Source organism: Genypterus blacodes, unplaced genomic scaffold, assembly GCF_046128005.1.
Source record: "Genypterus blacodes isolate CSIRO-AG114 ecotype Tasmania unplaced genomic scaffold, CSIRO-AGI_Gbla_v1 ptg000108l_1, whole genome shotgun sequence".
Lineage (NCBI taxonomy): Eukaryota > Metazoa > Chordata > Actinopteri > Ophidiiformes > Ophidiidae > Genypterus > Genypterus blacodes.
This window is the reverse complement of record NW_027466912.1, coordinates 710,148-735,825: the sequence shown is the minus strand read 5'-3', so window position 1 is coordinate 735,825 and position 25,678 is coordinate 710,148. Positions and strand designations below refer to the sequence as shown.

Below are 25,678 nucleotides of genomic sequence, written 5' to 3'. Positions count from 1 at the left end.
ACCTCTACTTAAAATACAGTTTATCAACAAAACACCCAGAGGCCAAACATTTCCATATGGCTAATTCTGTCCTAAATCTACCCAGGATTACTCCAAAATAAACAAACATTAATATAATCCGAAGAAAATCTGCATAGCAGAGCACAGAATTGACCTTTAAACAAAACTTCAAATCTTCAATTTAAACGCCATCTACAGTGGTGCCTTTACATCACACAACTTTAGTTTGTAGTACTGTGACCTATGCCTCAGCAAGGGTGGTATGCCAGCCCTATTTTAGAGTGGTGGTTTGTGGCCATCTCAACAAGTAAATTTCTACCCTGTGGTTTTCAGAGCTTCATTTGGACACTTGGTATTTGACCAGTTGAAACTATTCTGGAAACAAATACTTCCTTTTGGTTAGATTTTACATACTGTTGTGTGAGGATTTGTTGATATGTAAGGTTATGTAAAGCATGAGTAGCCTATCAGAAAGGATATGTAAGAGGATCAAACATTGGATTTACTCATGTGACGTATAATGTACGATCTCCATTCCAATCTTGATTTTTCATAAATTCCAATTTAACATTGGCAACAGTAAAAAAACTCTTTTGACATTGAAAGATTTCATACCTTTCCCAAACCGAAGATTACACATTATACAATTATACAATTACACACCCATCACATTTTACTGTTGTATGTCTTAGTTTAAATGGAGAGTTATATATACAATACATAAAAAGACAATTTGTACAAACAATTTGTACAAATCAACTGCACAAACCTTTACTGTGGCACTAAATCTGGCATATTGCATGGTGATTTAGAAGTTGTGACTTGACTTTTCAGGATTGAGTTGTAATATAATTTTAATTATAATTAAACAAATGTTACAGAAGAAGGAAAAAGTTAAATGCCTAAGCTTTTATTAGAAAAGTACTGAAAGTTTTCTGACCAATACAACACAATCTAATTGTCTAAAGTCAGCTGTACGTTTTGCATTTGAATGAATTCAGTGCCACCATGTGAAGAAACAGACCTAAAGGAACAGGGACAGCAGTGAGAAGGAGGGAGGGAGGGAGGAAGGAAGGGAGAGTTGGCTGAGGAAAACATTTAGCAGGCGCACTCCTTCACTCAGTCACTCTCTTCACTGCTCGACAGCTGCCTTCCAGCCAGGTGAGTGAACTTTCAGCATCTGCTTTGACATTTATTTCATTTCTCCAACTTTAATACTTAACTATAGAATTGTTTTTTCTAGTACTAATACTCATTCAGAGTGTAACAGATAAACAAATAGTAGTAAGTAAGCAGTAAAAAAAGATGAAGCACAGGTTGTTTAACTTGAATAGTCGTTTGCAGTTATAGCAAACTTCAAATATTTAGGGGAAATGTATAGACTCCATACAACCCTGCATTACACAGGAGCTCACCTACTTTTGTTGGGCTATACGTTGCTGACACAGAGACATCCTGACCTCCAGTTTTTTAGTGTTTATCTGTCCTTTTAGTATTTAATGTCTGGTGTGTTGCTCTGTCTTAAGCATCAGTTTGAACGTGTTCTTTCTGTCTGGAGATGAAATACCTAAAAAACCCTAAGGGGATGTAAATTTGCATTCATGTGTTCAGCTTATGCGTACTGTATATGCTCTTCTCTATCACAAGTCTATGTTTGACATGAGCACAAATTACATTGCATTTACCCACTAAGCTGCCAACGCTGGCTCCCTGATATTTGTTGTTGTTCCTGCCCTTGCACTATGGAGGCCCTATATAGATTTGGAAACTAGGACTTCCACTGTCACGTCAACCTTTTCCCTTTTTCCTCCATTATTTTCTCTCTGTTTCTGACATTTTCTTCATTCAATACATTAACGCACGCACATCAAACTCCAATTTTTACCTTCACTGTAGTTAAGGCAAAATGTAATTTAGCAGTATACATGAACAGGCTTTGTTTTATGGTGTTTACATGACACCTGAAAAATCAATGAATTGCTTCAATCGGAACATCTGTTTTGTTTTTTTCATTAAAATCCCACTTATTAGCAGTTGGGCTCAGGTCTGTAAATCAGAAGCACACAAATTGAATATCAAGTTAAACATGTTGAAAATGTTTTTCATTCTCAATCACAGGAGCCAGAGAGAACATGCAAATGCAATACTTTTTGGAAATTGTTTTCCATAGCAACATCATTTTCTAGAGCGATCTCAAGAAAAGTACTCTGTTATAAGAAATGAAAAAACAATGATCGTACATGTCCTCTTTCATCTTCCATTCTTCCATCCATGTTTTTGGTTGACTAATGGTTAACATTTGGTTGTGTAAAACCCGAAGGTCCCGCCCTTAGCCCAAATCGACGGTGACTAAATGGAGCGTGGAAGGCGTGGTTAAATCTCCAATCTGCACTGTGAAATTATTATTATGTGTATTTAATGTTCTCGTTTATCTGACTCAATAAAATATAAGTATTTATTGCTAGTGATAATTTGGTCTCTCATCGGTTGATTCTGAAAAAATGTGTTTAATAAGCTAGACCCACAAATATTCTATTCATTCTAATTCTTTCCCCCATGTTAGTCCTGCTCAGTCTGACTATGGCAATGATTAGGTTCGCATTAATTCATGTTAGTCCTCTAGAAACTACGTGGGACTACTGCGACGTGGGACCTCCTTTAACGGATTCTCCATAGAGTTTAACACGTAACTGCGTACAAAGCACACCATGTACGGGGGAGATCCTTTAATGGAGTAACGCCAAGAATTGTTTGTTGGTTTAACTTAAATAGAAGGTGGGCATGATGTCATAAAAATACTATCCGTGTTGTGAAGTTATTGTCCATCTTGCCCTGGCCCTGGTCTCCTGCTGGATGTGACCTGACTCCTTCCTCTCCTGAGTATATCTGAGATGTTTCACCTGGTGTCCTGATGGCATACATGTTACACAACAACAATAGCATACAAGTAGCACCTATGTGGTAAGCAGTGATCTAAGAAAGAAGCCACAGACCATCCGGCACCAGGTAGCGTTCCCCCACATCTGGTCAGGCTCCCCAATGGTGGAGTGTTAGTAGTATTTTGTATTGGAAATCAGGTCACTCCTTCACTTCTTGTCACATACATGTTTTGTCAGACCCCCAATGGTGAAGAGCTATGAGTTCTCTCTTTTTTTTTAGCTCATGGTGATTAGCAGTACGTAATAAATACAGTGTTTTACAGCAGTAGTATGATATATTCAATCATTGCAGTCAGAGTTGTGTTGCTACCTTTATCCTCAGACACACCTCAGCCACCATGACCGGCTCCCTCTGCCTGAGCTGCCTCCTCCTTCTGCTCTCCCTCTCCTGTACCAGCCTCGCTGAGCCAAGGCGGCAAGCAACTGCTCAGCGCAGAACACCGCGTGCCCCAGCCGCAAAGGTGCGTCTGGCGGGAGTCTTTGCACGAGAGCCTAACGAAGGTCGTGTAGAGGTGCTGCACAACAACACCTGGGGGACTGTGTGTGATGATGAAGTGGACATCAAACTCGCCAACGTGGTGTGCCGGGAGCTGGGATTCCAGGGTGGCATTACGTGGGCACACAGTGCAAAGTATGGAGAAGGAGAGGGTGAGTACACGTCACTGTACTAAATGCAGCTAAATATAGTCAGTTACAAGTTAGGAGAGTTTGATGAGACCATTTAATGCTTTGCCAAAGCCAAACTCCTTGGATGTGAATAAGTGATGAGTTAAGGGTCATCTCCAGTCTTGGACCCATTGGGATGGCCATATTTGGTCTAAACACTACTTTGTGAAGACCATGGCTTCACAAAAGGCCACCTATTAAGTCATCCAAAATAACAAAACATCATGAAGTGACAAAGATAACTAGTTATGGGATTGGAGTCGACATCTCATTAAGGTCGCCTGGCAGGCTGACAGAGCAAATGTATGGGCTGAAAGGGGCATTTGTTTTAGAATAATGACAGCATTCGCTTGCCAGAGCGGTGCAACACTTGCTGTGGTTTATGGACATGCTTTATTGTTGCTTTTAAATCCAAATTAAAGAGAAAGTTAAGTGGATTGCAGGAGCCAGATCTACTGCATCCTGCTCTCCTCTTAAAATGCTACATATCTGTTTTTAAAGACACTGTTGAAGTGTAACTCCTAATCAGCCTGCAAGTAAAAGTAAATGTTAGGTGTTCAGGTACTGTAGATGCCTTGCATTACATTACATTACGATCATTTGGCAGACGCTTTTATCCAAAGCGACTTACATTACATTACCACCCTTCGCAGAGGGGGGAGCAATTGAGGGTTCGGAGGGTTTTTATACAGAAAGAGGGGGAAGAGGAGAGGGAGGGATAGAGAGAAAGATGGAAGGTTGTATTATTATTACTATTGTTGTTGTTAAACTTTATACCTAGACACTGAGGTAGAATACAAGTAGATTGAAGTTGCAATGATCTCATAGGGTAAATACAGTTTTTACAGGATGATGTCAAACAGCAATGTAGGCTAGTACAAATCGCATTATAGGCTGTGGAAAAGAGAAGGAGAGATGAGAGAAACAAAAAAAAACATGGAGAGGACATCCCACCCCGAAACCCAACTCAACCCCGCAGTCACACAACCCAAACTCGCCTGTGATGTAAAATAAAATGTAACATACAATGAAATTTTATTTTACATGACTGCTCAGCTTTAACTTGCAAAATGTGCAATAACTTTTTTTTTACATAATTAATAGATTTTTCATTTGTATAAAAGTTTGAGAATAGGTGGTCTTTAGAGATTTGATTTTTTCTCCCTTCCCTAAAATAAAACATGTTCTTCCCATTTCCCAGGCCCAATTTGGATGGACAATGTACGCTGTGATGGCTTGGAAAAGTCTGTGAAAGACTGCAAGCACAATGGCTGGGGGGTAAATGATTGTAAACACTCAGAAGATTTAGGGGTGGTGTGCACCCCAGAGCGCAGGTTGGATCAGATAGCCAGGAGGGACCCATCCACTGCCATCAGGCCCAATGTCAGCCCTGCATCCCAGTGGCAGAGCATCCGCAGGCATCCAGCCCAGAGCTACTACGGAAACGGACATCCACACGAGATCCCTCACTTACAGAGACCCTACTACTTCCCGGTACAACTCTATGCTGTGCTTTCTTAAGTATCTTTCTGAAATGCACTTAACTTGATGTATCATAATAGTTTAAGCCAGTGGTTCTTCGTGAAGGAGTTAGATCCTGCGAAGGAGTTAAATATCTATTTTAGTTTATAAAATAGATATGAGCGGTCATACAATGTTTAACATGATAACTATTTCTGCTACTCTAATTTAAAAAAAAATGTCGAGACTCATCTCTCATATTAGTGATTTTTCTTGGAAAAGACAGAAGAAGACAGAAATGCAAGGGTCACAAATGATTTTAAAAACATTTAAACAAAACAGTTTATCTCTCTGAAAGGGCCATTTGCAGCATTGATACATGAAATTGAACAACTATAAAAACAAAAGGTTTTATAGTCAATACATATATGTATTTTCATGAAATCAAATCAAATAAAGGTTGCATGTACAGTAAAGATGTAAATTTCCTTTAAGGGTCACAGCAAGGTGCGAATCGAGGAGGTACGTCTTCGGCCTTTCCTAACAGCTACCAAGAGGAAGGACCTGATCACAGAGGGTGTGGTGGAAGTAAAGCACGCTGGAAGATGGCGGCAGGTGTGCGACTTGGGCTGGAGTGTTAACAGCAGTAGAGTTGTATGCGGAATGCTTGGTTTTCCTGAGGCTACACAGTACAATGTCAAAGCATATAAGTAAGTAAGAGCCTTTCCTACTTGTCTAACTGAAAACATTCTATCTGAACACAAGTTGTTATATTGCAAAGTGCCTGACAGTTATGTTGTTTATCTTCTTTTTCCCATTTTGTTCAACTTTTAGTAAAAGCCTTTTGTCAGCCTTATCTTATTCTCTCAGCAACTTCCACACCTCAACCCTGCCACACAACAATCTCTACATCTTCCTCCATTGTCCTATCCATTAGTCCGTTTGGGCGAGTTACCTGTGATCATCTCATTGCTTCTTTCTCTCGCTCTCTTGATGCTATCTTCAATCCTGAGCTGTCTAATAAACACCCCACCATAGATTCCTTTGAAGATGTGGAATGTCACTGCTGATTGTTATTTTACAGTCCTATCAATTTAGTTCTTTGAGACAGACACAGCTATTGTAAAGTGCAATTTGGATCTTTGTGATGCGGCTCATCTTGTTGGCAGGGCTTCTGCAGACTCAAGTCAGCTATGCATCTGCTCATTTTCACATTCCAGTCCACAATCATATTTCTAGTAGTGGTCTTAATGCACCCAAACCCTTGTGTCCAAGCTGAAACGAACCCTGTCAAACTTGCACAACCTCTACATTCATCAATTTATTTATTTTATTTGACTTGACTTGTGCAGACCTCCTTTCACACCACCTTTCTGCTGGTGTGTGTGTGTGTGTGTTTGTGTGTGTGTGTGTGTGTGTGTGTGTGTGTGTGTGTGTGTGTGTGTGTGTGTGTGTGTGTGTGTGTGTGTAACTGATTTATTTTACAGGCGTTTTTTACTGTCTATATTGGAGTTCTGTCATTTTCTGAGGGTATTTTCATATTCCATACATTTCTGCTCAATATGCGTTATCGTAAAGATGGACTCAACATACTGTTTGGAGCATGGGGAGGGATGTTGACTTTAATAGGTTTGCTATGATCAGAAATGAAGAAATGACAACACAATTACGTATTGTATTATCTTTGAATTCACAAATCAGTTTCAAAATGACTGCAGTCTTCAATGATTAAGTCAAGTATTATACTCCTGTTTTACAAAGTCAGGATAAATATGCTGTATCTGTCAAAGGGATGTTTATATACATCTTATACTAAAGCAAAGATTATGAAAGTGAGAGAATGAGAGAATCTACTTCATAATTTTTCAGTCTAGATTTATGGATAATTATAAGAGGAGTGCTCTCTGATTTGACAGTAACTACTGCTGCAATTATATTTGCGAAAAAAAGGTCCTCCCTTTGGTTTTGAGAAACCACAAATGTTCAATTTTCACGTAACATCCCCACCTATAATGTGTGCCAGAAAATCCTAGGGTTTTACTCTATGGCCTGGGCCAAATTTAACCAGTGACACGCCCCTCTGTTTCTCCACCTTACTCCAAGTGTCTCCAGTCCATTCTTAGAAAACCCGGACTCTGCTATGTCTCCTGGCTGCCAGTGTCTATGCATGAGACTCTGAAGATGCTGTAATTATAGGTCGGGCAGGACTGAGGCTCCCAGGGGTTTCTGCTGAGAGTGAAAAAAATGCCAATCCCAATTATAGCTCTGTGTGTGTGTGTGTGTGTGTGTGTGTGTCTGTCTGTCTGTGTGTGTGTGTGTGTGTGTGAGCAAGAGACACTAAGAAAAGCACTCAGATTAGCCTGATTTTTGCCCATGTGAAATATGTCCAATTACAGCTGCAGGTCACTGTGTCAGCAGATTGTTGTCCTCCTTTTGTCACCAAAGTAATTTGAGGACTTAACAAGGTTTTTATGTTTAATTATATTTTAACTGAAATGTGCTTCAGGTTACATTACACATTGTGAAGGTGTCTGTCTGGGTTGTTGCTTGTGTGTGTTTGTGTGATTCAAGTCAAGTCAATTGTATTTGTATAGCCCAAGTCCACGTTGAAGTCCAAACTAGAAGAAAAACATTCAAAATACATTAGACAAAGAAGACATAAATTTAAGTATTTAAATAAATCACAAAGTTAACAGAAGCAGAAAATACAAACTGGAGAGACAAGAGATAAACAATGTAGTTGTTAGTGTAGTGCAATGTAGTTGCCATTGTTAATTGTGCATGCTGCTCAGACATGACATGAATTGTCACTGCACTTGGTTTGTTGGTTTGGTACTTTGTTGTTGGTTGAAGTAATGATAGTAAAATGTATTAACTCTGCTCATGCTCATTTAAAATTTCTTTCATATTCTTATTTGGGATATTCTATTATTCTCTGAAACCCATTTTCATATTTTTGACTGTCCTAGCCTGCACACTTTTTTAAAGGAAATACGTTCTGTGATGTTAGAAACCCAAACAATGCATTTTTGTAACTCAGCCACACATAGTATTACCCTCACATTAAATTTCATATAGAACCCGTGACTTGAAAGTCTATGAGGTGGGTCGGGATTTGCATGCGATGACATTGAATGTGGAAAATAATGACTTGGTCCAACTAATGAATTGATGTTAGTGCGCACTTTATGATGGTCTTAGAACATTGTGACTCATTTGCCAAAACAACGAAAGGATTTTCTCTGTGTTGCGCTTAATACTTTACAGCCAACTGTGTACAAATCTGTAGTTGGTTTTGGCATTTTTGTTTGGTCAAACCCTGTTTTCCTAAAAATGTACATGCTCTGCTGATGTTGAACGTCAAGATGTTTTAGACTGCCTTTGGAGTGGCCTTGGGAGTTAATGACAGGTTCAAACATTTTTAGTTATAAATGCACTATATTCAAAGGCTCTTTGTGAATTTAAAAGGCCAGCTAACTTTAGTTAGCAAATGAAAAGGGCTATAATTTCAAGAAAATTGTCCAGATATCAGTGTTCTACTTGAGCTTATGTGGGTGACATTAAATATTGCTGTCTTGTGTGCGTATAGTACTGGTACACTAACCTCTTAGTCTGTACATAAACTAATCACAAGTCAAGTCAAAAGCCAAAACAGGTAAGACCAAATCAAGTCACATCAATACTGATAAGATTGAGTCAAGAACTCTTCAACTTTGAGTTTAATTTCTAGACAATTGGTCTTACCTGTGTCACAAATTTGGCGACTTGAGACTCGATCAAAAAAAGACAACACCGATAAATGTATTACTACATAACTGGAGCGCCATGACTATGACTTGGTCTCACCTCTTCCATGTGGTTACACACTTCAGCTTTCAGGGTGATTTGTAGTAAATGTAATAACAAATATACAGATCTGACAAAACTTACATGCAGAATTTCTGTTCTGTCCCTGTTGGTCCTGTCCTTCCTTTTATACAGAAAGATATGGGACACCAAAGTTGCAGACCCATCAACAAGGTAATAAAGAGACTATTCCCTAATCATGCCTGTTTTAATGCAGGTATAATAATGTCAGGTCCTTAATGAACCGAATGTCAAAGAATACGTTATCATGCTATCTCCTCTTTCTTTACAGACTGAGCATTATGGCAAAGAAAAAAGGTTTCTGGGTTGAAAAAGTGCGGTGCCTTGGTACTGAGGACAGCCTATCAGACTGCCATGCTCAGCTCTCAATCCCCCGTAGCCCTTCACCCTGTAAGAATGGAAGACATGCAGTGGTTAAGTGTGTCCCTGGACCCCAATTTGCTCGCATCTCTTCAGGAAGACCTCAGGCACCCTATCCAGTTGTGGTAAGAGTAACACAAATACGCCCACATTAGCACATCTATGGACAGTATGTTCATATACCAAAGCTATGTTTCAATTTGCTGCCAGCCTGTGCGTCTGAAGGCGGGACCCAGACTGGGGGAAGGCCGAGTGGAAGTGCTTCGAGATGGGAAATGGGGGACCATTGTGGACCACCTGTGGGACAGGACTGCAGCCAGCGTTGTTTGTAGGGAGCTGGGTTTTGGTAGTGCCAAGGATGCCCTGAATGGTGCCTTTATGGGACAAGGTGAGATTTCGGATAAGATTTCAGAGATGTAAGACTTTGGCTCTTGTTGTAAAAGAGTATTTTCACCTGTGTTGCAATGTTTAAAGCGGAAACAAACTGTACTCTACGGTAGCCTTAACTTTGCCCTAATAACAAGCCTTAGTAGTCTCCAGCTGAAGTCGTTTTCTAAGTCCACCAGCTGCTCAAATACCATGCACACACAAACACACAGTAATACAACTTGCTGTGGTTTACTTTGGCATTGGGTAATTCAAATCAGTGACAAGATCTGCAAAATTTTAACTCAGCCTTTCATTCAGCCCCTAAGCGTTTTTTTTTTCTCGGTTTATATATTTTCACCTATGGCAGCTCATAGACTCAGTCAGCCTCCAGCTGCAGCAGTGGTGTCCCCACCCTTCGGAGCTGTGAGAATAGCTTCCCCACCCCTCAGGGTGAAGTCTCTAATCATACTGATCAAGAAAATATACAGGATGACAGTTTGCTGTTCTAACCATTCACAGAGGTTATTTTTATTTGTCTTGGATTAGTCTCTATAACTTTTAACCTTTGAAATTGAGTTTTGTGCAGATGATGTCATTCTGTTTTTCATGTGTCTAGCAGAACTAAAATCTGGTCTACTATAAGCAGACATTAGGACACTATAACTTCCACCCTACTTTAGTCTTTGTCGTCTACTTTCAGTCAACAACTTTAAATGTGTGTGTGTGTGTGTGTGTGTGTGTGAGTGTGTGTGTGTAGTAGTTTGGACAAGTGGCAGGTTACCCTCCACTTGTACCTCACATTACTGCTGTCTCGCCCTGGAAATGCAGGCTTGCTGTATTTTCTCTCTCTCCATTCTCCTGGGCTGATTATTTTGTCTTTTACAGATGTACGTACTTACCTACATATGTGAAGTACATGTCAGCACAAACGTAAATCACCTAATACAACTACTATACTAGAGAAGAAAAAAACCGGTCTGCATCTGGACCTAATTTTCAATTGAATCCTGACCAGGAAACAACACTTACAACGTCCATACCAATGTATTGGGTCTTGGAACAAAAGTACAAACCACTTGCACACGACTCATCACTATCCTCTCCATACTCCATACCATTCTTTAAAAAGAAGCATAATGCTGTAGTGCAAATTGGATTTTGACATGAAAGATAATGGCAAGAATGTGAATGCACACTAACTTGTCTAGTATTATTTTAATGTGCTTTATCTTTGATTAAGTCCTCACCAAAAGGGTAAAAACACCACAGCCGCTCCTTTTCTTTTTTTTTTTTAAATCTATGGAGCACAGAACAACCCAACTTTACCCTCTGAATCCGACATTGCAAGCTACCGCTATAATACTGTAACTGTGAAGTCCCCTCTATAAATATAGAAGTGCTTGGTGTGTACAAGATTTTTGGCGCTTACACAATAGAAATTTAGTCCACGAACATCTAAGGTCATTTTGACACCAGTGTGGTATGTTTCAATTTTAAACCGACTAAGGTCTGTTTTCCCACGATGGTATGGTTCCTAATTACAGGTCTGAAAAGGGCAAACCTGAGTCGACTTTGAGGATTTGGTCTCAGTCAGGGCGATCTGATGATGATTCAGAGGAGAGAGTTGTGTGTGGTTAACATGAAGTAAATTCCACCTTTGAAAATCCAGAGGAAATCAGCTGGATGCAATGAAAGGGTAGTAACATATCAATTTTATTTTTTAATGTTTTCAGATGAACATGTTGAATGTTAAGGTGGGGCTGTATGTGCTCAATTTAAGCTTTTCTCATTCATGACACAACATTTTTTTTCCACACATTTCATTTAATTTCCAAGAAATGCAGCTTTTGCATACAAAGTGTAGTTTCATGTGTTGGGTGAAATTATGACGATGACATGGAACAAATGAGAATTCTGTTGTTTTCCAGCAGCACTTTTATTTTCTTGCTCCTGCCCCCAGTGTTCTTACATGACCTTAATTAGTATTATTTGGTTCACATGGATTTTTTTCCCCTGCATGAAACCAAACCGAACCAAGCCATAAATGCAGCATTGTAACAGTTTAGTCCCACAGATGAACTGCAGGTCTTTAAATACCCTAAGGCTTTTATTTGAGAACCAATGCTCTTGTATAATTAAATGTTACCAGATGGGAAATAAAATTTCAAACATTTTTGATTTTAGCACATAGGGCTGGCTAACAAATAGATTAGAAGACAAATGTCGCTCACAGATCAGATTATAGAGTCCTACATGGAAAGAAAAACCCCATAAACACAACATTAATGCCTGAAACAGAGGATAATTCTAGAGAGGAAATGAACTGGGTTTCCCTTGTGACCACTAACCAACTATTTTTTGATATTCTCAACGAGTATGTGACCAGCATTGCCCTGTTTCCATCCCCAAAGGTCAATTTTCCAATCTGTCCAAATGATCTGTGGCATGCCATCTACTTATTCTAATTATAAGGTAATCAACCCCACACAGTTTCTTGTAAATACTACATTTAAGATAGCACATTTACAGGCTATATTTGTCAGCCTTTGACATTGTATGTTGAAAGCTATACTCTTAACATAGTCTGAGCTCTGTCCAGACTCACCTAATCTGGCACCTCCTGTCATCATTTCAGTTACCATGAGCATCACTGAGGTACATAATGGAATACAAATAGAATTACTTACTTTACGTCACTTTATTGTCATTGCACAAGCAGAACAATGAACATAAAGGTGCTACATCTAATACAATGAAATCTTTAAAACAATCACACAAACATAGGAAGCAATACAAATAAATAACAATGCCAACAAAAACTAATAAATAATAATAATAAAAAATGTGCACATGAGATGCTGTATATGAAGAAGTGCAGAGAAAAGTGAAAGCTACTTCAAATATTCCAAATTCCATTCCATTTCCATTCACAGGTAAATTACTAGGCCAATGTTTCTGTTACATTTCATGACCTACACTGCTATAATTCTACAGTGTGGCTTTCTGCTTCAACCCATGAGGTCCATATTCTGTACACATATAAAGATGTTATACAAAGCTTTTCTTGGAGCCGGTTTCTTGGAAAATACTCTAGGACCGCCTTGGATTTCCCAAAACTAAAGCTTTAAATAGAGAATGTCAGTGTTTATTTTGTGGATCCCTGCTGTGGTCCCCATGTTTGTCCTGATAACTTAAACATTGGGAGTTAAGATCTAGCTTGTGGCCTTTACCGTATAGATAGAGACTGAAGTGGTTTTGTTGGGCCTTTTTTTGTATGGGTGAGAATGAGCCCACGCACCGTGACCAGACAAGGCCTACAATCTACGAAAAAACCAACACAGAAACAGTCAGAGTTAGTCTGCAATCCACTCCCTACCATTTCAACCATATTACCTTTCTTCTTCTGGATTTCTCCCTCTTCCCCTCGGTTTTTGTGGGTTGGCTTTTATGACAGTTTATTTCAATGGCATCTAATTTTCATGTTTACAATTTGTGACTGTTGTGTTGAGAAAACATTGGAGCCATATTTTGCCCTCTGTTTTCATGTATTATAATCATTACAGCAACATCTGCTTTTTTCTACCAGCTACTATGTTGTTTAGCGTTTTTACATTACGAACATTTGGCAGACGCTTTTATCCAAAGCGACTTACATTACATTACGCAGAGGGGGGAGCAATTCGGTGCCTTGCCCAGGGGCGCCTCGGCAGGGGCTCGAAAAGGGGCTCGAACCGGCAACCCTCCGGTTCCCAAGCGGAAGCTCTACCCACTGAGCCACTGCCTCCCACGTTTACCTTGTCAAATGTCAAGTAAAGAACTCATGTTTGTGTTTTTATTTTGTGGACATAGATTTGGCCTTGTTTTCTACTGAGAATAAATAACTGTTCCATTTTGCTTGCCCACGCTGATAGACTACCCACAATGTTCTTGTTTTGCTGAGAGCAAAAGAAAGGTGGTCATGAGGTGTGACAGGTCTCTAAAGTATAGTAATTGCAGCAGTGCTGCCAGGCTGGTGGACTGGTGGGAGTCTCTTGACCTGACAGATAAGGAACTTACCTCATGCTTTTAAAACACAAGATCCTCATCTGAGAAGATCACTTGTAGAACACATGAAATACTGTTGATGACAGAGATGAGACCAAGTCATGGCATTTAACGCTCTGATCAAGCCCCAAGTCAAGACAGGCAAGTCACAAGTTCTGAACCTGGAGTCCTAAACAGGTCATAATTTGATCTAAAATAATCTCCCCAATAATGCGCTAATAATAATAATTTTCTCGCATCAACCGGTGTTTCCACTTGATTAAATGTAATTGAGGGAATGTGAAACTCAGATACTCAAAAAAAGCTGACTCACTGTACTGCACTCTTTAATTGTAGTTTCAAGTTATTTGGGGAAAGTATCAGGTCTTTCCACATCAAAATACTCAAATCCAAATTAAGTCATTTTATCTGTTAAACCCGCTATATCTCCCTCTCCAGGTACAGGACCTATCCATATGAATAATGTCCAATGTATGGGGACAGAGCGCTCAGTCCTGGGCTGCTATTTCCAAGAGGTCCCACCATGGACGTTTAAACACAACCAAGATGCCTCAGTACGCTGCAATGTCCCAAAGACTGGCACAGAGAACATGGTATGTAAACACAACGAGAGACATACTGTCCCTGTTTCATTCATCAGCATTTAATTGATTTAATCACATGGATTTGCAGGTGCGGTTAGCTGGTGGCAGAGTCCCAGGAGAGGGTCGTGTGGAGGTCTTGATGGAAGTTGCGGGCCGTAAACGCTGGGGTTCTGTCTGCAGTCAGAACTGGGGTATCAATGAGGCCATGGTAGTATGCAGACAGCTGGGTCTGGGCTTCGCTGCTAGTGCCCATCAGGTAATAATCCACATGGCCAACACCATAGGGGATGCTAATTTGGGTTAGCATGCCATTCTAACCTAAATTCCAGCATTACCATTTATCCAATAAATATTATTTCGTAAACAAGCAGAACACGAATGGTGAGATGCTTCATTATGACTCTACCTACCGATTAAAAATTAACTGTCCATTTACCCTTTGACAGGAGACCTGGTACTGGCCTGGTGACCCAAATTCAGCTGATGTGATTCTCAGTGGAACTCACTGCGTTGGCACAGAGCTTTCAATTCAACAGTGTCAACGTAACAACCACATAAATTGTCCTAGAGGAGGTGGAACAAAGGCTGCTGGGGTCAGCTGTTCAGACAGTAAGCCCATCTTAAACTGATCCTCCACATCTTGAATGGTGGCCTTTTCTCAATCAACATGTGACATTTTCATGGTGGAAAATATTCCTAATATTGTTAAATATTGATTAGTTTCAGTACTATTGCTGTACCAGGAAAACATTATACATCATTGAAATCAATAGTGACATGAAACTCAAAACCATAATCCGAATGTGTGTAGTATCACTTTCACTCTCTTCCTGCTCCTGTGTTTATGCTTGAATCTTAACATATCCTCTCATGTCTGATCTGCTTCAGCGGCGCCTGACCTTGTTCTGGATGCCCAGTTGGTTCAGGAGACAGCTTATCTGGAGGACCGACCCCTCCACCTCCTCACCTGTGCTAATGAAGAGAACTGCTTGTCCTCTTCTGCTGCCAGAATGAACTGGCCTTATGGCCACCGCCGCCTGCTGCGCTTCTCTTCCCGCATCATGAACCTGGGCAGGTCTGATTTCAGACCCAAGGCCACAAGGGAGAGCTGGACATGGCATCAGTGTCACAGGTTAGGCCGCTGATGAGAAATAATTTATGACACACTTACTTCAGTCTTGAGTAATTCAAGTTATTTATTATTGATATCAATTTAATTGACTTACAGTTAGTACCAGTTAAGAAAAAATATTAAAATGTGTTCTCGCCACCAGTGAACAGGACCTTTGTCTGTCAGGGAGCCTCAGGAGCATGGGAGCCTTGCCATGTTTTCACTCCTAAATGTCTAGACTATGCTTAATTTTCGCTGTTTGAGACGCTACTTGAACACAGCACCAAAACAACCACACTGAGAAAGGGTTTAACAGGGTGCTCTTGGTCTGGTTCTACTACAGAGGGATCTATCAATCTGTTGACTGATCTACAAACAGAGGGGGTTGTTTGTAGTTAAAAAGACAAATTAGAAGCTGTAAAAACGTACCTTACTTAGCTAATAGTGTGAAATATAGACTTAATTAAGATTGTGACATTTCTGTTACATAGTTAAGTTTTTTTCAGATTTTTTTTGTCACTCTTACCCCAGACATTTCTGACAAATGACTAACATTGGAACAACTGAGTCCCTGATTTGGACCAAAGCAATCAAACAGCTAGTCAATGCTATCAAATAGTTAATACATATCCCTCAGCTCTTCTCAGACATGCTACTGTCATGCATGATGATGAGAGTTCTTTGAGACTGTCTGAGTTGCTTGAGTTTAGTTACAGGTGGCCTGAAAAGTTGTCAACACTCAGATTAATTTGCAGCCCCACACCACATGTAGCGGCATGAAAATGACAGCTGAATCTATGCAGTGACTACAGACTGGGTGTAACGTGTGTGTGTGTGTGTATGTGTGTGTGTGTGTGTGTGTGTGTCAAAGTCCTCCATTCACTCTGAACTGGTAAACAGCTCCACCAACCTGCACTAAAACAAGCCTCTGTGAGAGGTGTTCCAGTAACACCCATGCTCCTGCTCTAAAAGTTAGGTCATCAGGTTACAAGCCATAGGAAAGCCAGTGTTCAATAAGTATAAATGACACACACCGACACTTGGAGAGAACACACTAACCTTGGACTTTCCTTCTATTCTCTTAGGCACTACCACAGCATTGAGGTGTTTACACATTATGACCTGCTGACTCTGAATGGCACAAGGGTGGCAGAGGGACACAAGGCCAGTTTCTGTTTGGAGGACACATATTGCCCTGAGGGTAAAGTTAATAACCATCCATAAGCATCTGAAAATGCTTCCCATGCTTTCACTGTGTCGGGTAACATATAAAATTGCTGCAGTTGCTGTTTGTTTACTCTCCATTTACCTTCAATATCATGGATGAACGAACTGTTATGAAAGTTGAATGCAGTGTAGTGCAATTTAAGGCTTTCAAATGTGACAAAGTAAGCTGTAACAAGGTGAATAATTTGTGTGTGTGTGTGTGTGTCTGCGTGTGTGCATGCCTGTGTGCGCGTGCTTCTAGGCCTCCAGAAGCGGTTCTCTTGCTATAACATGGGTGACCAGGGTATCTCTGTGGGATGCTGGGATACCTACCGCCACGATATCGACTGCCAGTGGGTTGACGTGACAGATGTACAGCCAGGAGACTACATCTTCCAGGTCAGAAGTGGTTCTTTTTCTCACACTCCCTATGAAAAAATTGTGAAAAGCTGAAGGGGTGTAATGAGTTCAAGCCTTCTTCTTTCAGTCACATCTTGACCTCCCTCATTTCCCACCTCACCCTGCACTGTCTGCAATTATTTCAACCCAAGTCATTCAGTCAAGTCATTGTGGGCACAGTGAAAACATCAAGGGTTCCCTCTCCCATTATCCTCTAGCTCCACTTCAGACTACTAATCCTACTGTAGTACACAGCAGCTCTCAGATCACAGCATGCTGCCAATTAACTCTCAGCTGTGGGAGACAGGTCACAGTGTAACTGATAATTATTGCTGTTACCCTATTCGTTGCACGCCAACTCTTTCTTGGTAATTATACTTTTTTATTATTTTGAGGTAGTATATTAAAGTTAGCTGTATAAGGCACAGCAAGACCATTTACACACATATAAACCCATATTCAGACTGGATGTATTTTAAAGCAGGTTGAAAAGAGAATAATTATAAAGCGGCACTTTGCATAAGTTATACGTTTAGACGAAGAGAAGGAAAGAATGATGGGGACATTAGAGAGGCCAGTAGAGAGAGACTTCAGATTTCAGGTTTTTTGTTTAATGCAATTATACAAAATGTCTGTATTAAGAGGCTGCTTTCTTTAACGGTACAGTAATTACAACCCCAGAAGACTTTAAGTTGTCATGTTTTTTAAAATAGATTTTAGCACTTAACATCACAAAGTAGGACATTACATTAAGGATATTTTCACATTATTAAATAGAATAGTAGAAACTGACATGTAGCACAGGTCAGAGAATGGATAGAACCAAACTGGTGTCAACTAGGCCACCAGGACACCCTAAATAAATAACTGTAATTTGTGGAGGCTGTCACAGAATAATGGTTCTTAATCCTGATCCTTTATTACTACTGCATTGTTTATTTCCCATCTGTCCCTGCTCCTACAAACCTTGTCAAGTATTTGCCAAGGCTAAATAATTGAAAAACACTAAAAGCTTTTAAATCTCTTTCTTTCTCTTTGCTATGTTGTTTCATTTATCTAGTAAAGTGATGAGTGATGCCCTACTTTTCTGATCCTGGGCTTCAAACAAATACCCAATCAGCCTACCCTTGAACCACCCAGAGCTAATGAGACACAACAATTACCTCTAGTCAAACACCACCTAGCCCCCCTCCTATTATGAACAGCTAATTTGCAACCAAGGAATCCCTCCTGCCTCGTTTTTATTTTTATAGTCACTTTCCCACTGAGCAGCACATTCTGCCTCTGCACCAGCCCTCTGAAAAAGGCTCAGTGCACTCATGCAAAATTAAGAGACAGATTTTGTGCATTCAAAGTTTTTGTTTTCTCCTTTTTAAGTAAAGTGTTCCTTTTTCCCCCCTTGTAAGGGTTTGTAACCTGTACTTTAAGTGGGTGTAGCAGTTTACAGAGCAGCTATTAGAGTTAATGACCTCTCAGTATTATCACCACAGCAGATTAAGAGAATTGTAGTATAGGCAGTTATGGAGCTGCTCTGCAAATAACAGACTATTAGTATATGTATGGCTGCACTCTGAATAGGAATGACCCCAGACAGGTAATCATGCTTATGCAGCAGACATCTAATTCAGATAATTTAATCCTTACATACCAGACCTGGTACCAAGTCTAACAAGTTTAACAAGTCACAAGTTTCAATTAGCATTTAAGTCCCAAGTCAAGTCCCAAATAAATGAGGTCAAGTCACAAGTGAAAAACTATGGGTTTTGAGTCCTGAACAAGGCATATTACACTCAATGCCAAAGTTAATGCCAGAGTAAAAACTAGTGTCGTCCATTTACACAAATAACGCGTTGTAGCAGGTGGATGTATTGTATTCCATGCCATTTGTTTGCCTGTCGCAGCAATATCTCAAACCATTTTAATCGGATTTGGATGGAACTTGGCAGGTGGGTTAGAGTGGAGTTTTCTCTTAAAGACAGGAACCAAAATGTGACACTACCCCTGAGTTTACTGAAATCTTGGAATAAAAAACTATTACAACCTTATGGGCAACAGTGTATATTTATATAGGTGTATAAGCCCAACTTAACGCACCATGACACATCTGCTTGTGCATTTTAGACCGAACTGAATTGTGCGGTAAAGACATAACCAGACCATTATTTGAGCATTTAAGTACTGTATCTGCAACCGAGTCCCACCCCTAATCTGTGCCACTTTGCAGGTGGAGGTCAACCCCTCAATGGACATGGCTGAGTCTGACTTTATGAACAATGTCATGAGATGTCGGTGCAAATATGATGGCCATAGAGCTTACATGTATGGATGCCATGCAGGTAAGGAATAAACAAAAGCCATGCGCATAGGGCTTGTATATTACCGTGTCCTTGAAATTGGCATTAACATGAATAAGATTTTATGAATCTTTATGATAACCCAGAAAGTCATTTAGTTAATAATGTCTCTCTGATCCAGTTATGTCTGTCATGGCACATTGACATTAACCAAGGCAAAATAAGCTGTCATAAACCTGTAAAAGCATATTACATTACCTTGCTATAAGTAAGCAAGTAAAATGTTGTCCCCTTCACCTCTCCCCTCGAGTCTCTCACTTTTGTCTTTTTTGTTCCTTAAAGGAGATGCATACAGTGCAGAGACTGAAGATCTGTTTGAACACCAGAGGCAAATCACCAACAACTTTGTTTAGCCTATCCTTGTTGAGTATGAAGGCCCTGCAGTTGGACCCAGAGACAACACAGGGTGGACTGAGGCCCTTTGGACCATAAGACAATACCAGAGAACATGCAAAACGGCACTACCTTCGGCAGATGCGGATAACAACTTCATCGTCAATGCATCACAACACAGAAGAAACCAGTGCAGGTACTCTATTATCATCCTGAACAGCAACGCCACAAACAACAAGAGTGGGGCAGGTACCATATCAGTAAAAAGATATTGGATATTAGTTCAACCTGATTTGTGTGAATATGGACTACTAGTAACTTAAGTTAGCTACTCAAAATGTATACACATGCTTATGTTGGAATTTGTCAATGCAGATTTGTTACTCAATAGCTCTGTTGACTGTTACATTATTTCTATATTGGTGCTCCTTCAGAATACTGTATTTTGATATATTAACCTCACTACATGTCATGTGAACAATTTTGTGCATATATATTTGCAATTATATTTATAGTTTTTACAATTAATAGGTATTACAGTGGATATGTTTACATCCTCTTTGATCCTGTCAACACGATAATTACATCAAGTTAACATAAATAAATGTAAACTTACTCCTAGCATTGAAAATAGATGAATTATGATCAGACTATGCCACCTCTGCACAGAGAAAACAGAATCCTTTAAATTCTTTCCATGTATTTGACTAGCACACATTTTTGCCTTATGCGCAAATGGGATGCATTTAAACATACTACTCTTATTATTGCCTTTTTTACAATGATGTTCTTGGGCTACACAATGCATCTCATCTAGAGTAGTTAGCAAGACATAGTCCCTTACGGTTTCATGGAACAAAGCACTTTATCTTTCAAACATCAGTATTCTAAATTGCCCCACTAAATTGATTCTCAAACATGTTATATGTTATCCCAAAAGTCACTTTGACAAAGTGAAATTCAATGTTTGTGTTTAGTTTTAATATGCAATGTATTATATTTATTATACTGTAGCTGTATTTATTCTTTGGATTCACACATATTCACAGCATGCTTAGTAAAGAAATTTTAGCTAAAATTAAGTACAGAACTTTTCCCTGTGACACCACAGTTACAGTAATCACTTACTCCGGTCACTGGTAGGCAAGCACCAGCTTAACTTGCCTTGTATTATGCTAGTTGAAGTCTCCAAAATGTCGAAGGAAGAAGGAGTATTTGAATATTGTGACTTTCAACAATTGGATTAGTAGGGCTTCTCAGTATGACAAAGTGAAGTTAATGTGGGATTGGACTCATACTCATTCACTGTGAAAGCACAACATATGAAAAAAATACAACCTGCAGCCTCCTTTCTTTTAGAGTAGTTCCACAACCACACAAGTAGTCGGCATGACTGTACACAGATAATTTACCACTACAGATCCAGAGTTGCAACAAGTACAATAAGAAAAGAATGACATAGCAACTATAGACTACCAGGACTCTCCAACCCAGTCCTACTAAGGCTCCTTGCAGATCTCAGGTGTGCTCCCAGGTAGTTGGGATGCCAGGTGCAAGCAATTCATTTAATGACAGGATAGAAAACCTGCTGGATACGGGTCTTCATAGGACTAGGTTGAGAGCTCGTCTGCCATAGAAATACTGTCAAGGGTCTAAATATGTTTTGCCATATTGTATACAGTACTTTTCCTAAAGTTATTTAACCAAGGATTACAGGATGAAACTATGAGCAACTGTAAAACATCCCCAAAATGCAGTTGAATAATAATTTATTTGGTTTGATTTGGATTTGGTCTGTTCAGTTTCTGCCCTCCAGTATTTCTGATGAACATGAGAACTGACATGACGACACCATAGTATTGTGGTAATAGCCTTTGATTAGAGCATATAAAAATACTTTTAATTAGGTCTGTTTGGGTTAGAGTTAAGGTTACGCTCAAGGTCAGAGCTATAGCATGTCCTTTATAAAGAAACACTGTGGAGCTATTACATATGGAAGGGAACAAGCAATGACCTTAGAGTTTTTGAGATAGCTTGTATACAAAAATACAGAGACATCGAGGGCAATGTAAAGATAAGATAAAAGAATATTATTATTAATTAAGATTATTTATCCCGAGGGAAATTGCTGTAAAAAGAGAGACAAAAGAGAAAGGGGGAAGGACAGGAGAAGAGAGGATGGAAAATGAGGAAAACCTAATGCAGATTTACATTGTTTTTACGATCTGACCACCACTGAGACCACAGGCCGGCATTTTTAGCTCCAACATGTTTGTCTGAGAGGAAAAATAAACTGCTGAATACAGGCTTCCACAGCAGGCTTTCTTGTAAAACCCTGACCTGTTAGATTCATACTAGCTACACTGTCACCTTAAACAGCCCTGCTGTGCTCTGTGGTGCGTTTTAAGACACTCGACCAAACCAAGATGTTATATATGTCATATAATAATACATTTTTGAGAAAGGTGAACTTGATGAACAAAAAAATGGTTGCTTTAAAAACTAAGCTCCCTTAGTAAGTAACATTACATATGATAAAAAAAAAGGCAAAGATTGATGTTTTGAAATCATCACCAAATTTGTGGAATCAGAAGATATATCTTATATATAATAAATAATGCAGAAATTCGGACCGTGAGTAATGTAACAATTTATGTGTTTACATGTCCATTCATCACCTGATTTCTAGATTAGCGTGAGTTCAAGTCATTGTGACAATGCCAGAAAAGGGAAGAAATGTGTGTTGTTTCAATAACTCTTGGTTATCTGTTGGAAAATATGAGGTTGAAATTAATTTAAAGACCCAGAGCATGCTGAGTGTATGTTGATCTTACAGGTTTGTGTGACACTTTAAATACACACTATATACTAAAACTAGTTTACAGTGGCACAGTGTTTCCCCTTTCATGCAATACCATCAGTGGCCGCTCGGCCAACAGGGAGCACCGCCCAGAAGGCTGCATGCTGTGTAAATGCAGTTGGAGCAGTTGAAATAATTTTTCTTGTTGGTTTTGCTACTCATTTTGTAGCCTTTTGCTGAATGATGGCAAAAATGTACAGTATGTTGATCAATTTGGCATAGATACTGAACATTCCAGCAGCACTCGGATCATCATGGGGCACAATAAATCTTGACTGCTTTCTGACTGCCTACTTGACTGCCTACATCCTGATCTAATCTAACCTCTAATTTCACCTCTAAACCCCAAATCAAAAATTAAAAATATGTCAACAATATATAGAGGAAACACTGTAGTAGTTGTAAAAATGGTTTTATTTATTACACAAAAGAAACGTTGCGGGAAAGTTTTGGAATTTATTTGGGAAATAAATAAAAGATATACTACACTGTACCATACTATTCTATACAGTTATACTCTCCAAACAGTAGAGTATTTGACAAAATGCTTTCTATTGTTTTGTGCTTTTGTACAGTTACAATTGAAATATTAGCGTTCTGGTCTATTTATGGTTATTTAAATGTGTATGCCATTCCATATCTTAATATATATTGGTTCATAGTTACCACTTACACCTCATATTACTCTTTACCCACGTTATAGAGAAGAATACTGTAGTTTTTTTTTTTTAACATGACCAGTTCTTAAGCTGAGAGAGAGCTACATGGTGCTTTATTTACAATCATATTAATTTAAGAGCTGAGCTGAGCTCTCGGAACATTCATCTCCTCTAAAGACTAAAAAGACATTTTCATGTGATGTGATAGTGGTTGTGTTCAGCTGTGATGTGTACACAATGACAGATTAAGACAGAAATACAGAAATAAGATGTATCCATGTGCTCTTGTTGGTAAACACTTAAGTTATGAACGTCAACATCTTTGTTGCCTTGAAGATATTGAGGGTACATCAGAATCCATCATTCATCAGTACTGTGAATCAATAAAAGATCACCTCGTAAATCTGGCCTGCTTCCTGTTTTCCTCCTTCTTTATTCTTGATGACACTGCAGAAAATGTTTTGATCAAATAAATCTGGAGTGTATGATTTCTGCATCAAAAGACACATGTACGTATACTGAGGCAGTGGGAAAAGGCCTTTTCCTTTCACCTGCTCCATTACATTTTTAAGATCATATCAACTTCAACAATTCAACCAGGGACTCTTCACCCAAGGCATTTAGTCATGTCGTGGTTGGATTACTGGCGCCTTGTTCAATTTATCTACCATTGTGCCCTTGCCAGTAAGATTTTCTGTGACCTAATGATTTACTAATGCTGACTCATGGAAACAAATTTCCTATCTCAGTAACATAACAACAACACAAATATTCCCGAATTTTACTACAAAGTTCAAGCATATCAAATCTTGTCAAAGTGGGTGTAGTAATAAGCACTGCCTGGAGAGGAAATCTCCTGACGTAAGTTTGATTTGATCACAGCTGACATCTCCACCCAAAAAGAAAACAGTGGATCTGTGAGGTGGTTACTCAGATGGAAACACAAGTCAATACTGAAATGAAACAGCTGCTGAGCAAACAGGAAAGGCGTACATGAAAGGGCGAACACCTGGGTTCATGGAGTGTACTCACACACATCCAGCGTCTCAAGCCATTTGAGCATTCTGTACTTGTGTATTTATATGAGTGCAGCAAGTGTACGTGTACAACAAGTACACACAGTCTGCATTCATGGTCCAATATTACATCAATTGTTTCAATTGTATTTATTTCATTTAAATTTAAAATCACATCACAATCACTTATTCAGTTCCTGCTTATCACAAAATTCATTTTTTAGCAAGTACGACATTGTGACTCAGTAATTTGTGAAATCTTTGGGATTTTGCTCTGTAAATGTGAAAGGATCTACAGAAAAAATATTGCCCAAACAAAGTGTAAGATCTAATCAGGGCTCAGGAGAGAAAAAGCAATTTCAGAAAAGGTGAATTAAGCAAAATGCCTTCATAAACACGTAGCCACTGTTCTCATTTTAACCTTATAAACCCACTTCCTGTTTGCAGCATGTGTTTTTATTCAGGAGGTCCCATGCTGCCCCACCCTGCCCAATGAGCACCACAGAAGAGGCCACAATGGAGACTGTGTGTGCTCTGTGAATGACAGACCTGTCTATACAAGCTATGAGAACCCACCTTCCCACCCCCGAACTCACACACATAGACACACACAGTTTGGAGTCATCTCTTTTTGATTATGATCAGGTTTAAATGAAACTTGATTATGACCAAGTTTAATCGGATTATTTAGCAGGAATATGTTCACTCAAACCCTCAATAGCGACTACACCCAAATAGGTTAGCGCTCTGCTCATCATGTATGCATTAGTATGTTGCACAGTCTCAGGCGCAGGCAAAGAGCTCATTAGAGTTCGCTTTGGGCCATTAGTGATTGACCTGTTTTCATATTGTGTCTATGTTTGGGCATGTATACAGTATGTATGTATTTGAGGTTATTCGGCACACCACTTGACATATGAATAAGTGGCCCTAACTAATCACCTCGTAGTGTTAATGTTTGCTGAATAATTACTTAATTTGCAGAATTGCACTATTGTGGTGAGGAAAAACACATTATGAGACAATTTGAATTCCCATATCAGGACCATTAAGAATACAAATTAAGATAGATTTGCTGTACTGTATAATCTACATGTGAATTGTGTGTGGCAGTGTGCATGTGTTTGCCATCCGCTCCCTTGTAACATTTACTGCAAAACAGTGCTGTGAAAGAGGGACAAGCTCTGCCCAGTTTTAGTTCTGAACCCCGACAATTACTGCTATATATACCACTCAAAATGAGAGCCATGAACCAACGTGATTACAGGGTGGAGCATAGAGGGAGAGGGGGGCGACAGAAAAAAAAGAGGCAAGCTGAAGGGAGCAAGGTGCAAGCAAGGAGAGAGGAAGTGGAGTGAAAGGCAGAAAAGGGAACTAAGCGATGTAAGTGGACGTGATTGAAGACTACCTTGTGCTTTATCATTCACATTCCTCATAGATAGATAGATGG

General features: G+C 39.4%; 1 protein-coding gene across 1 annotated transcript; it reads left to right on the top strand.

Annotated features, from left to right (window-relative positions):
• Positions 1-1,113: 1,113 nt before the first annotated feature.
• Positions 1,114-23,605, top strand: loxl4 (lysyl oxidase-like 4). Its single transcript, XM_076160886.1, has 15 exons — positions 1,114-1,161; positions 3,262-3,587; positions 4,807-5,099; positions 5,562-5,776; positions 9,048-9,086; positions 9,205-9,418; positions 9,504-9,681; positions 14,145-14,299; positions 14,379-14,546; positions 14,737-14,899; positions 15,179-15,422; positions 16,487-16,602; positions 16,870-17,006; positions 19,231-19,342; positions 19,643-23,605. The coding sequence occupies exons 2-15, from the start codon at positions 3,278-3,280 to the stop codon at positions 19,711-19,713; spliced, it is 2,415 nt and encodes an 804-aa protein (XP_076017001.1). The 5' UTR covers positions 1,114-1,161; positions 3,262-3,277; the 3' UTR covers positions 19,714-23,605.
• The last annotated feature ends 2,073 nt before the right edge of the window (positions 23,606-25,678 follow it).

Bases quoted from the DNA above. Each gene is read 5' to 3' on its own strand.
- loxl4 (XM_076160886.1), top strand. From the start codon at position 3,278: ATGACCGGCTCCCTCTGCCTGAGCTGCCTCCTCCTTCTGCTCTCCCTC. The intron at 3,588-4,806 runs GTGAGTACACGT...CCCATTTCCCAG, and splicing joins AAAGTATGGAGAAGGAGAGG to GCCCAATTTGGATGGACAAT. The intron at 9,682-14,144 runs GTGAGATTTCGG...CTCCCTCTCCAG, and splicing joins TGGTGCCTTTATGGGACAAG to GTACAGGACCTATCCATATG.